Raw genomic sequence first — 13992 nt, 5'->3', positions numbered from 1 at the left:
GACTAATACGCCTCAGATGTTGTAGCTTCTTCAGGGCCTTTCACTGGCATCTCGAGGTTGTTGTGAGAAGAGGAGAAGGTCATCAAAGGAGTTGGTGAACTTCACAAATTGAGTTGGTATTTCGAAATGAGGCCAGCTGTCGACGGTGAATTAGCCGCTGTCTGTCAGATTGGAGAGGAAGGGAGAGTTGGCGTGACCCGGGTACAGATATAAGCATTTGTAGAGGCGTTGGTGTTGCTAGGCAGAATTTTGTACGGCTGTAATCGATTAAAAAAAAAAAAATCTTGGTTGACTAAAGATATGGCCTGTGTATTGATGATTCAACTTAAAATGGAAATAAACACTAAATCAATGCTTTGTTTAGATGTCCCACACTAAAAAAAGCACTCAAAATGTTTAGGTTCTCACGCAAGTGCTGCAACTAACCATTATCGTATTTTTTGGATTATAAGTCGCACTCTTTTCATAGTTTGGTCAAGGGTGTGACTTATATTCAGATGCAATTTATATGTGAAATATGTTTTTTTCTTCATTATTATGCATTTTTGGCTGGTGCGACTTATACTCCAGTGCGACTTATACTCCAGTGCGACTTATACTCTAAAAATATGGTACGTTTGTCTGGTCAATAAACATTTTTTTCAATTAGTCAACCAGTCAAAAGGGTGTTTTTTTTATTGTATTTTAAGACTTCTTTCATACATTGTTAACCAAATAAAGGTTGAAACATGGCGTCAGGCGTCTAGATAAGAGAATTTCTATGAATAAAAAGTCTTAGTGATCAAAATCAGAAATTGTATTGAATTCTTTTGTGACATTTTGTTTTAATAATGCTGCTGTCTTTGTTATAAAAAGGTATTTACGTGTTTTAGAGTCTAGTTTGTATAGTCAAGGTAAGGATTGTGCGTCTCACACTCTAATGTAATCATACTTTTGTCACATCGTCCAGCTCTAACTGTTGGTTGGCTGTCACTAGATTAGTTATGGGCCATTTGACACCGAGCTCTCAGGAAGACCAGGCAAATCTCTGTCAAATGAAATCTTGCAAACACTAATCCATCAGCTGGGATGAATGCTTCCAGTGTAATTACATTCAAGTAGAGAAATGTGCGATCCATAATGAGACTATTAACATGCGCATAAACATCTTAGTATGAATCAAATCACAGGCATTTGGAGTTTCTTTAGTAACACATATAACTAATACAATCCCCACTCAGGTTATTTCTGCATGTTTACCGATGAGATTATGTAAATTTAAGTTTAGCATTCTGGGCATGCTCCAGAACAAGCTGTTGTGAGTCAAGTGTATAATTTAATACATCTAAAATAAGAGTAGATACTAAAATGGCCTCTTATATAATCATAATAATAATAATAATAATATGAATTACTACACTTGGTTGAGATGTATGCAGGGCTTCACTCCGGTTTCTCTTCATTTTTAGCCGATATGAATCTGGGTAAGGTCATTTTTGATCTGGTAATTTTCCTGACTGCCATCCGCAAAGATAGAATTTGACAATCGCTTTTTCAAATTACCGTAACTCTACAACAGAACGTACAATCGTCACAGTTTGAACAGCTGCTAAAAGCTGAGACCTGGTGCTTCCCAATGCTACTACATGTATTATAGTAATGACTGAAGTGTGCACATGGGAGAGGGGTGAGAATGTGTATCTCCCACATGTCTGACAGCAGAGAGTAAACAACAGGCAGCTGGTAAATGATTTGAACTTTTAAGAAACTTTTAGCAAACGTTTAGTGGACTTTTATCACATATTTAGTGCTGTTTTATTTGTAGAATTGGTTTTGTATTATAGATAAAACAAATACATGTAGTTCGATATTTATATCAGGTTTTTGATGCATTTTATGAAGTAGAGGTGCCATTTTGAGGCTACACTTTACAAACTAGTCTTGTCACAGTTTATAATGTTTAGGCCATTTGTTTTACTTTAGACTGAATAAACACATTACTGTGTTTTGGTTTTATGACTTTTTAAAATATGTTTCTGGTGTTCTACTTACTAAGCCTATGTTTATAACTTACTGCGCTATATGAAGGGCAATATTTTCTTTTCTCTTTTTTTTTGCAAAAACATCATCATTTGAACAACTTTATTATCTAACTTGCTCCTGCGGGTGAAGATGCTCTCATAGCTGGTTATGTAAATATGAATGTACAAATGAAGCACTGGATGTGTGGTTCTATTAATTTTGTAATGGGCCGATTCTGCAAAAATAGTGCCAAAAGTAGATATTAGTAAAAGTACTATTGGTGTCTTTTAAAAATGGTAGCAATAACAGGGACAGTATATTACAAGCACAAGTTAATGATAAAAACATAGTCTTATCAAATATTTTTTGATAGAATGGAAAATAGGCAGTATTCAGTCTCCTTTTTCTGTCACAGATTGTTACACTCTATGGAGTAAAAGGCATAAAAGTGTCAAGAGTCAAGTACATGACATGCCCTTTAAAGCGTGCCAGTCTACTCCTTTCACTTATTCTCACTGGAGAATACTCTAGCTAGAGGTTTCAGCTCCTTATTAGGGGAATTCTCAGTAACAAATTGAACTTGTCTTTCTTTTTTGGAATTACACAGATAAGAAAAATCAATTGTGAATCTTAAAGTGGCTGTATCCCAGTTTTTCGGAGGGAAGTTTCCTGCATAGTTTAGCAAAATGAGTTTTACCCATACAGATATATTGTATAAGCAGCTCTTAAGGTAGTTATGTAATAAGTTATAAAGCATTTTGTTGTCCAAGAATCAGAAAGTGCGCTGTTAGCATGCTAGTGGTTGTTAATATCACCACCATGGGAAAAACTCATGTGGCTTTTGAAAATGCTTAGAAACTCATAGCTGTGAATAATTAGGATGCTCTGAATGCATACGGTAAGTGAGGAATAACTTTGGACCATTGAAAATTGTTTAAATTTAAATAGTTCTGTTTTTCACATATTCAAGACTAAACTACATTGTCCTGGCTGTAAGCGCTAACCACTCTGCCACTGTGCCTCTCCATTTTAAAGCCCAAGCTGCACAGTATGTTTTATTTAGAAGTAAAATTGGTCGTATAGTTGATATTCTGTTCCAGTGTCTTTGGCTGAGATAGTGGAGTACATTATTCAGAATGAGCAGGTGTGTGGTATTGACTGAGCCTACACCAGAGCAGCAGCGCCCTGCTCTAAAGGCCTTGGCATACAATCACTTACTTGTTTGTCTCTTTTAGATGGATCTCCTCTGTTTTAATCACTAGTGATTTTCAGAGCACGGCATCATTTAAAGAGCAGGAAATTTCTAGCTTTCTACCATGTTATAATGTTTCCTCATCAAAAATACAGTATGCCATTCCAAATTATAATGCAAATTGTGCTAAAGTGTCATAAAGGTAATTTTTTTGTTTTCCAGTGAAACTCATGGATAGTATTGTGTCTCAGGGCTCTTTGGGTCAGTGAAATCAATCTCAGACAAATCAATCTCAGACACCTGTGCCAATGTGTTTACCAGGTCCAATTAAAGGAAAAACTACTTAAAAAGGACGTACCACATTATTAAGCAGATGACCATTTTCAAACAATATGGGAAAGAAAAAGATTCGCTCTTGTGTGAAAAAAGTGTGAAATAGCTGAATACCTTGGACAAGATATGAAAACCTTAGATATTTAACGAAAACTTAAGCTCGATCATCGTACTATTAAGAGATTTGTAGCTGATTCAGAGCACACATGGATTCGTGCAGATAAAGGCACAATGAGGAAGGTTTCTGCCAGGCAAATACATCAGATTAAGAAAGTAGCTGCTAAAATGCCATTACAAAGCAGCAAACAGGTATTTGAAGCTGCTGGTGCCTCTGGAGACCTGCAAGCATCAAGGTGTAAGATCCTCCAGGGGCTTGCAGTCATGCATAAACCTTCTATTCAGCCACCTTTAACCAACGCTCACGAGCAGAAACGGCTTCACTGGGCCCAGAAATATATCAAGACTCATTTTCAAACAGTCTTGTTCACTGATGAGTGCTGTGCAACTCTGGATGGTCCAGATGGTGGAGTGGTGGATGTTTAATGGATGGCCACAATGTCCCATGAAGGCTCCGACATCAGCAAGGAGACCCTGAAGGTGTGAAAACGACCTCTATAAAGTATATAGAGTTTCTGACTGACCACGTTGTTCCATGTTACAAAAAGAAGAACTGTGCTTTCTGTAGCAAAATCATCTTTATGCATGACAATGCACCATCTTTGTATCATTGGCTGCTCTGGGCATAAAAGAAGAGAAACTTAAAGTGGGGCCGCCAACCTCCCCTGACCTCAACCCTACTGAGGAGCATCCTCAAGTGGAAGATCTATGAGGGCGGGAGGCAGTTCACATCTAAACAGCAGCTCTGGGAGACATCCTGGAAAGGAATTCAAGCAGAAACTCTCCACAAACTCACAAATTCAATGAATCCAAGAATTGTGAAGCTCCTCTCAAATAAGAGGTCCTGTGTTTTAATTGAAATAGCTTTTGAAAGCGTTTGTTCAGTAGCATCTGAATTGTTCTCTAAAGGTTGATGACTTGAAAATTATGAAAACTGTCATTTATATTGACAGCCAGTGTATGTTAACCATGCATGCTTCAGTAATTTAGTGATCTTTCCTAGGACCTATTCAAACCCTGCTTATGGACAGATGTAAGATTCAGTCCAGCGTTTGGCCCACAAGCCTACGGCATACAAGCATCAAAAACATAGCATTTTCAAAACAATAAAAGGTGACATGGTGATCTAAATATGTTATATGTTCACAGTCAATACCCCATAGAAATAAAATACCCCTTTGGTAAAAGTGCCAGCACAATACTGAAAGAAAACCTGAAACTGAAACCTGAAACTAAAGAATCAAAAACTGGTACAGAAAGTATACTTTATCTTTTAATAACAACTTGAATACTGAGTGGGTCCTGGGAGAGCACAAGCTAAAAGTTACAAGCTAATGTTACCACAAATGAATAATGGAAACATCAGCTTTTATAGTAATACTGTTTATTTCAATTCATAAACACTGCAGTTGTATGGGCCTGTCACAATAACACTCTCAACGTAAACATCATTGGTTGAAAGGTCAGATACATTGGCCTATAGGTTGGCGGGGCAATTCTAGCTCACAAAGATGAATGCTGTTGTTGTGTCCTTGGGCAAGACACTTAACCTTAAGGTTCCTTGATATAAATCGCTTTTTGAGTGCCTCGATGATGGAAAAGCGCTATAGAAAAACGTGACCGTGACCATTTAACATAACATTCTGAAGCAGGATATACTGCTAGAGAAAGATACAACGATAAACGATAATACTGAAACTACTTTATGACACTGGGACAGTAACAATAAACCAGGATAATCCCAGAGAACCATTTTTACAAAATAAACATCATTTAAAGGGCTGAGCTGCAACAAATAAACAGCAGAATGAAGCAATAATTAGCCATAGCAGTGACTCAACCCTCTACAGCTCAAATCTTATCGCATTACAACTAAAATAACAAAAAAAATCTCCCCATTATTGCAAAGAACACGCAGATACGATCAGATAATAAAGTGGATAGAGTAATTATCATGACAGGCATACAGTTCCATTTTGTCTTGATGATGATAAATACAAGATATACTGAAATAAAAAAAATACAATACCCCAAAAATGAGGTATTGGCACCATAGACTGTATATATAAATGGACACAGCTAATCCGAACGCTATGGGTGACGTCACACTCACTTAGTCAACTTCTTTATACAGTCTATGATTGGCAGCCACCCCTAAAATACAGTGATTAGACAAGTACGGACTAGACATAAAAGACTTAATACAAAAGTTGGGCGACTATCAAATATGCGGCTGTGACATTTCAGACACACTTGAGCTAAGTGAAATGAAAGGGCATGAGGATGTCTATTCGTGTCTAGGTCAAAGTATGAACATTTTTTGGTTACATTTTCTGGTGGAGGCTCTGTCACGTGCTTGTCTCTGTTGTTGCTATACCAGGAATGTTCCACAGTACGGTTTAAACTTCTATCTTTCATTTATGCTTAAAAGTCTCATATACTATTTTCAGATATGTTATAATGTTGTTTCCTCATCACAAACACAGCTGGAGTTGTGTTTTGTTTCATTCACACATGTTTAACACACACCCCCTGCAAATTTAAGCTGTTCTCCTCTGTTCCAACTTGTGATGTCAGGTGCTCCACTGTGGTTTTAAACTCCCTACACCTTCACAAGAACTGATTTTTAATGTCTTAAATCATGAAAAGCAGAAGTAGTTCATTTTAAATTCCTTACAATGGCGCAAAGTCATAGGTTACGAGTTTAAAAGTGCTTTTCACAACTTTCAGAGGCCAGAGTAAAGCTTGCTGTCATGATAGTGCTAAGAAAAACAATCATGCTAACTATGTACTTCCTGATTTTTGGATGATAAAACACTATAATTAGATGCAGACAGCACGCAGCGGAATTATTTTTGACCTCAAGACCTGCTTAAACAATATATCTGTACTGGGGCACATTTTGGTTTCATTTAAGAATTCTTTTGGCCCTGATACAGACCTGGCTTAGATCTGATGATACTCCAAAAGCCAAATATACACTTAGGTGGTACTTGGTGTGAAATGTTGGAGGACCACTGCTCTAAGCCTCTAATTAGAACAGCCTGGGCAAAAGGGCAAGTGGGTTCTTTTTATATATATATATATTTTTGCATTACCTTTAAAATTACTCTAATGTCACATATCCATGGTTCCAGAATGACAAATTAGGACCGTTTTGGCTTTTAAGCATGGATATATGACACATACATTTGCTGTGTTTGTGTAAAGTACTATATAAACGTCTAGGGGTGGGATGAGACCATAGACTGTATATATATAAATGAACATAGCTAACTCACTAGCCACTATGTTCCAACTAGGAAGTGATCATGGGCTTGATTCTGGCTCCATCAAATCTGGCTTCAATTGACTTTACATTGTATTGTCACTCCTCTCTTTGTAACTGCTGCAGTGAACCTCATCAATTTGGTTTTGCTATTGTATCTGTAAATTAAGATATGAACATTAACAGGCAAATCAACCACGTTCTTTCCCCGAGGTGGCTCTCACTAACGTCAGCAACAGGTTTAATTGACAGTGTTGCTAATTGGAGGACAAGGGCGTTACCTTCAACTGCTTTGTTCGAGATTGGCTCTTTGGTTGCTATGATACTCGTGGTCAGAATTCCAAATAAGGAACTCAGCTCCAAATTCGGCTCTGGGTGACGTCACACTGACTTAGTCCACTTCTTTATACAGTCTATGGATGAGACACGAGATATGGTCCACGAGAACAAGACAAGATGAGATTGTGAGATTATTTATAGTGAATAAATTGTGCGGTTTAGTTTATAATTTGGGCCTCGCCATTTTTGATTTACTTATGTGCAACTCACCAATGCTTAATCCCTTTTTTTTGACCAATCTTTTCCCTCATGTGTGCATATTCTCGTGTCAGTTTTGTCTGTGATCCTGTGGTACGAGATATTGTCCCATCCCTGCAAACAACATACGTAGACGTTGGTGAGGGGGGAGGGGGTGGGCCGCCAAACTGTGGAGGTGACCGAGATGTGCCAGCTGTGTGCTTACATGAAAGAGAAACACGGCCTATTTTTGGTTATTCCTGAGGCTTAGGGGAGGGCTCTCACGGTTTGGGCTGAACAAAGTGTCCTGTGGTTTGGCAGCTTGTAGTATTTTTGTGTAAGTGAAGCTATTTTGTTGAGATAAGATAAAGCTTTATTGCAACTGTTGTTGTGTTAGCTGTGTTATGTTACCTCTTCAAAAACAGACCTGGAGTTGTGTTTTGTTTCATTCACACATGTTTGAGTAATCCTTTATTATTAGTCTGTTACATCTCCAAAGCTCAAAATGCTCTGTTCCACCTTGTGATGTCATTAAGTGGTAGTTTTCAAGTTAACAGCTCCTTTTACTTTTTGTTCTGTAGAAATCTGTAATTCCAGGAATGAAATCATCCAAATGATTCTAGTCAAGGTGTATAAAGTTTTAAAACACAGTGGAGCACTTCCTGTCTCACCACATGATGACATCACAAGGTGGAAAAGACCTCAGCCTAAATATGCAAGGTTTGTCTGTTAAACATGTAAATGAAACAAAACACAACTCCAGGAAACTTTTCAGGTGGAGAGTCCGCACTCCGCACCCTGCTTGTCTCTGTGGAGATGTTATCACTTCACCTGGAATGTTCCACAGTATGACATTAAACGTATCCACCTCCAAGCAGTTGACACCGCCAGGCCAATTTACAGGTCAAGCCAGCCAGAATTTGTGTTTTCCATGGCATTTTTTTCACAATAATTCAAAAAACGCAAGGTACTGACAACTTTTAATGCCACAGTATAGACCATTCCAGTAAAGAAATAACATCTCCATGGAAGCAAGCAGGTTGTGGATGCCTCACCAGAAAAGTTGCATAGCGCTAACTAAAACATGCTCTAAAATTGTGCATGTGCCTATACCGGTTTGCACAGATACGTGGGTGAAGTGTCTTGCCGAAGGACATATTAGCAGTACTGCAATAATTGAGACTAAACCAGCTTCATCCTGTCTATTCTCCAGGATAAATTACTGTCATTATGTGGGTATCTCTCGGATTCTTTCACTACATTCTCCTACCACTGATTTATTGTTACCAAGCAGAGTAAACCAATATAACCAGCCAATAGAACTTCAAATTTCCTGCTAATATTTCTTAAGGGTCTGTGCTTGACCTCGTTTAAGCCTGTTTTTTTCACTCACTTTGAGTCTAAATATGGATTTGGTTTGGTCTCATTCTCGTTCTGGTTTAGTCCCAATTTTGATGTGTGCAAGTGTGGATCCATCTTATATCTTCCTTAAAGCCACGGTATATAATTCTTTTGCAGGTTTTTTGTTTTATTGCACTTAAACACCATTAGAAAAGCGGGCTTGCATCTCCACAAACCTGACTCTTATTTGGCTTGAAGGTGGGTCTTGTTTCCATGGAATTGTTGTTCCACAGTATGGCCAAACAAAAAAAAAAAAAAGCACCAATCTCCATGCATTTTAGCTTTTTAACTTTCCATTTACATTCAACCAAGCAGATGACGTGCCACCTCCAGAAAGTTACATACTGAACCTTTAATCAAACATTTCTATTGTCTATATTAAAAAACAAATATAGCAAATGCAAAATACAAAAGCTTTTTATTTGCAGCTTATTTCACAAAGCCACACCGCTCTCTTTTAGTCCTATTTCATACGTCCCGGCGCAGGAATGTCCAGGGCCACTCGGGGACATGCCGGAGCTGTCCGTGGTGCTGGACTTAACTCTGCCTCCTCATTCCCATGACGCGCACGTCTGGACTCGTCACCGTCTCATGCGTGTGCCGTGCGCGCTTGGATGGATAGAGGGAGGGAAGGAAGAAGAGTAGAAGGGCAGGGTACAGATAGAGATGAAGTTGACACTCCAGCCCCCTTCTCCCCGGGGCTATTGATTGCTGAATATATTAGAACGCGCGTTGTGGGGTGTACCAGGACGTGCGCGGAATGCATAACCACGAGACGCAATTTCCCATTGGTTCCTTGGTTTATGCGCCTTTCCAATTTTTTCCCTGTACAGTTTATACTCTTCTATAAAGGTCGCTTGCCCCCTCGCTCTCTGCCCCTTATACCCCACTCACTTACGGCTACTAAAAAAACCCGCTTGTATTACTACTGCAGTACGTGTCCCGCATTGCAGCTCAACCAAGGACGCGCTATACCGGGCCGAGCCATAATAGCGACAACCTCCTCCCCCCCCAACTCTGGCCATATTTCACCGTAATGAAGCATTTTACCAGTGACAAGGGAGGATTGGAGAAAAAGAGAGGAGAGAAGGACAAGAGAACGCGTGCGCCATGTTGCTCCAAACGCCAAGCGGAGAAGACGCGCTGGCGGGTACAGGAGGAAGGAGAAGGTCGCCTGTTACACGCTATGTGCCTGGACTCAGAAACAGGTGCTGGTGATGTCAGAGATGAGATTAGGGGTAAACTGCCAAATACGTGGGTTGCGTGGAGAGAAAAAAAACGGAGGAACAGCGATAAAGTTGGCAGGAATCAATTGAAATACGAATTAGTCCGGGTTTCGTTTGCGTAAAACGTCTGTCTAGTGATAATTATTCGATAAAACAAGCTACAGTTCTTTCAATTAACTGTTCTGGTGTTGTTTTCCGCACGTACAACCTTCACTGGCTGCAAAATCCCGCGCGTAATTTACGATTCGTTCGCTCAATTCGCGCCATACGGGTTTATTTGATCACTTTGTTCCACTGTTTCAACAAAAATACTGAGTAGTTTTCTCATCAAGCGAAGTGTTACCCACTCCCTCACCAATTCATTGATTCATTCACCCTTTCAAACCTAAAACCGGTACAAAAACAAGGTACACGAACTACTAAATCAAGCGTAAAAAGCCACTACACGGCGTATTCCAATAATGACCTACCGTGCACCACGAATTTGAGCCGAGCCATCTTCCCCGCCACAGCTGTGACCAAAAGCGACAAGAGGATAAGCGAATTCATTCTTTTACGCTTCTTCTCCGCGTTCTTCTCCTTAAAATACTTCGAATGAACCGTGTACTACTCTGCGTCCGGTGAAGGGAGTCAGTATTCGTGCGTCCTTCTCTTCTCTTCTCTCTGCCGTCGCCGCCGCTGCTGCTGCTTCTGCCGCTGCTGCTGCCTCCTCCTCCGGGTTCGGATATGTGCCAGGAAAAAGCCAGCCCAATCCCACACAGACCAGCGCGCTGCCTGACTCTCTCCGCTCCTGCGCTCGCTCGCCTGGGATGGGGGAGACTGAGGAAAGGCGAGGGCACAGTGGATTCGGATGGGGGAGTAGGAGTAGTAGTAGTAGTTGTTGTAGTAGTAGTAGTAGGAGCGCAGAACGGCGGAGAAAGGAGCGAGCCAGGGAAAAAAAGAAAGAAGCGAAGAAGCGCACGGGTGGAGAGCTAACGTCAGACCTGTTGCAGAGAATGATGAATGGGTTTGTTGTGGGGAACAGACGGTTCGGGGCTGATTAGAATGTGTTTTTTAAAGGTTCTATATTGCGCAAAATTGACTCTTGTGAGATTTAAGTCATGTTACAATGTTATTACTTAATCAAAAAACATACCTGGAGTAGTGTTTTGATTCATTCCCGCATGTTTGGGTAACCCTTTATTATTAGTCTGTCTACATCTCCAAAGCTCAAAATGCTCTGTTCCACCTTGTGATGTCATGAAGTGGTAGTTTTCAAGTTAAGAGCTACGTTTTTACCTTTAATTCAGTTCAGATTGGCAATTCCAAGGCTGAAATTGTCCAAATGATTCTGTTGAAGGCGTATGGAGTTTAAAAACACAGCGGAGCACTTCCTGTATTACCACATGATGACATCACAAGGTGGAACGGAGTGTTTTCTGTTTGAGAAAATAATTCGGCCTAAATATGCAGGATTTGTGAATTAAACATGTGTGAATGAAACAGAACTCAATTCCAGGTCTGTTTGTGAAAAATATGTTTACATAGATCAGAAAATCATGTAATATGGGCCCTTTAAAGGTACACTATGTAACTTTTCTGCTAGAGGGTATGCCACCTACTTGTCTTCATGGAGATGTTATTTCTTCGCCTGGAATGTGTCGTAGTCTGGCATTTAACTTATCGATCTGCATGGAGACAATGAATAGTTACAGCCAAGCCAAATTGCAAGGTCAGATCTGTGGAGAGGTGACCCCGCTCACACAATGAATGCATGTTTTCAAGGCAATAAATAACACCTGTAATTGATTAAGTGCAAGATGGATATGTTTAATATTATACTGTGAAACATTTTAGGCCACGCAATAACATCTCCATGGAGACAAGAAGGTGGAAGACTCTTAATCAGAGAAGTTACATTTGTACAGTTATTGCATCCTCAACATCTAGGAATAATTTTGTTCCTGTGCTAATGATCTTCATTCAGCCCACTCAATTGTGGACTGTGTTTCAAGAGCAATACTCGGGGTCACCAGCAGATGATGCTTGGTGCTTTCGCTGACAGTAGTTGCCACCCGGGGTGAAGGAGTACAGTCAGTGAATGCAGCACAGAGCATGCATAAAGTCATCTCCTGTATTTTGTTATTCTTTTTTGGAGGTCAGCTGGTTTGTAATAACACACAGATTAAGTATAACAGTAGTAAAGTTTGTTAGATGCCTTAGAGAATACATCTTGTTAAGTTAAAAACGTGATTTGACAAGTTTGTGAATTTTTCATGTCACCGCTCTTTGGATTTAAGATGGCAGAGGCAGGTCAGGGGAGTCTGTGGTAAATTATTTCAAGTGCAATCTGAGTTGGTTTACGGCAAAAAGAGTACACTTTCATATGTTCAGTAATATATAAGGTTAAAGCAGAGGCATGTAAAACAGAGTCATGAGTCAAGTTCAAGCTAAAGTGCACATGTTTGGAGCTATGCTAAAGCTCATTCACTGTTATGTGGAGACAGTAGCGTAGTGTAACTTACAATTATACAGTTGTCAGTTCTTTTACATGTCACTGATCAAAATGGATAGAATTGAGAAAAAATAGCAACACATTAGTTAATTATTTATTCAGTCCTAATCAGAAGCTTAGTTTGTTACCACAGCTGCTATGGCAACTACCACCACCAATGTTTCTGTACACTACACTCACCACTTGGTTATGCCGCTCCATGTTTGGATTCCCTGCAGCATCTTACACTCTGCAGTTATGTGCTGAATTGTCTCAGGGGCCTCTTTGCACAGCCTACACCTTGGGTTTTGTCTGGTGTGGTCTATTGCTCTAGTGCTCAAGGCTTGCTCCTGTGCAGCCATTGGTAGGATTTCTTGATATCAGCCACTTCAGTTACGTATGTTCTGGTGGTACATCCCGTGCAGGGGCTTGTCCTTCCATGATGGTTCCTCCAGCACCTCTTCCTCTGTGCTCCACTGTCTGAGATATTCACTGAGCACGTCATCTTTTGGGGCCTTGTCCTTGATTTACATACGGATCTGGGATGTTTCATCCTGGACTGTGGCTGTCACACTCACTAGTCCTCGTCCTCCTTCCTTACAGCTCGCGTACAGTCTCAGGGTGCTGGATTTGGGATGGAACCCCCCATGCATGGTCAGGAGCTTTCGGGTCTTAACATCTGTGGTCTATATTTCCTCCTTTGGCTTATGATTCCTGCTGAGTATCTGATTACTGGCAGGGCATAGCTGTTTATTGCCTGGGTCTTTTTCTTGCCATTGAGCTGACTAGAGCTACTTGCTCTGGTTATAACTACTTTGCTCCTCAATGCATCTGCCACAATCCTGCCTCACAAAACTTGGCAACAATTATCCATGTATTTATAACCACCAGGTTGGACTACTGCAACTCCTTATATGTGTGTCTCCCAAACACCTGCATCAGCAGATTACAGCTTGTCCAAAATGCGGCAGGCAGGTTTTTAACAGGTACTAAAAAAGGAGACGACATCACCCCAGTTTTAGCTCAACACCGCTGGCTGCCATTGAAGTTTAGAATAGATTTTAAAATTTCCCTATTTGTTTTTAATGATGCTGCCCCAGGTTACCCGTCTGATCTCCTGGTTCCTCACTCAGTCTCTCATGCCCTCAGATCAACCTCACAGCATTTACTGAGCATTCCTCCCACCTCAAAACAAAAGGTGATGGGGTATTCTCTGTCATCGCCCCGAAACTTTGGAATGAGCTCCTGATCCATGTAAAGAATGACACGTCTATTGATCATTTTAAAACTCTTAAAGACTCACCTGTGATCTGGCTTTTAAGTGCTACTGTTTTGCTATTGTCTTGTTGCAAATGTCTGGTTGATGTTTTAAAATCTTTGTACTGTGTTATGTTTTATTTTTCTGTTTGTGAAGCACTTTGGTCCTTTGGGTTGCCGCTGGAGTCTTTGTGCCCTCTGCTTTTTT

At 40.2% G+C, this 13992-nt stretch overlaps 1 protein-coding gene across 1 annotated transcript in view; it reads right to left on the bottom strand.

Annotated features, from left to right (window-relative positions):
• The window catches only part of si:ch211-113g11.6 (uncharacterized protein LOC559008 homolog), a 104897-nt gene extending 94295 nt beyond the window's left edge, over positions 1-10602 (bottom strand). The window contains exon 1 of the mRNA XM_033981010.2: positions 10525-10602. Within this exon, the coding sequence (XP_033836901.2) occupies positions 10525-10552 (28 nt within the window). The 5' untranslated portion in view covers positions 10553-10602. The remainder of the gene's footprint in view (positions 1-10524) is intronic.
• Positions 10603-13992: the final 3390 nt, after the last annotated feature.

The sequence above is a fragment of the Periophthalmus magnuspinnatus genome, chromosome 16 (genome assembly GCF_009829125.3).
Source record: "Periophthalmus magnuspinnatus isolate fPerMag1 chromosome 16, fPerMag1.2.pri, whole genome shotgun sequence".
NCBI classification, from domain to species: Eukaryota; Metazoa; Chordata; class Actinopteri; order Gobiiformes; family Gobiidae; genus Periophthalmus; species Periophthalmus magnuspinnatus.
Note: the sequence above shows the minus strand (reverse complement) of the source record. Positions and strands in the feature narration are given on the sequence as shown.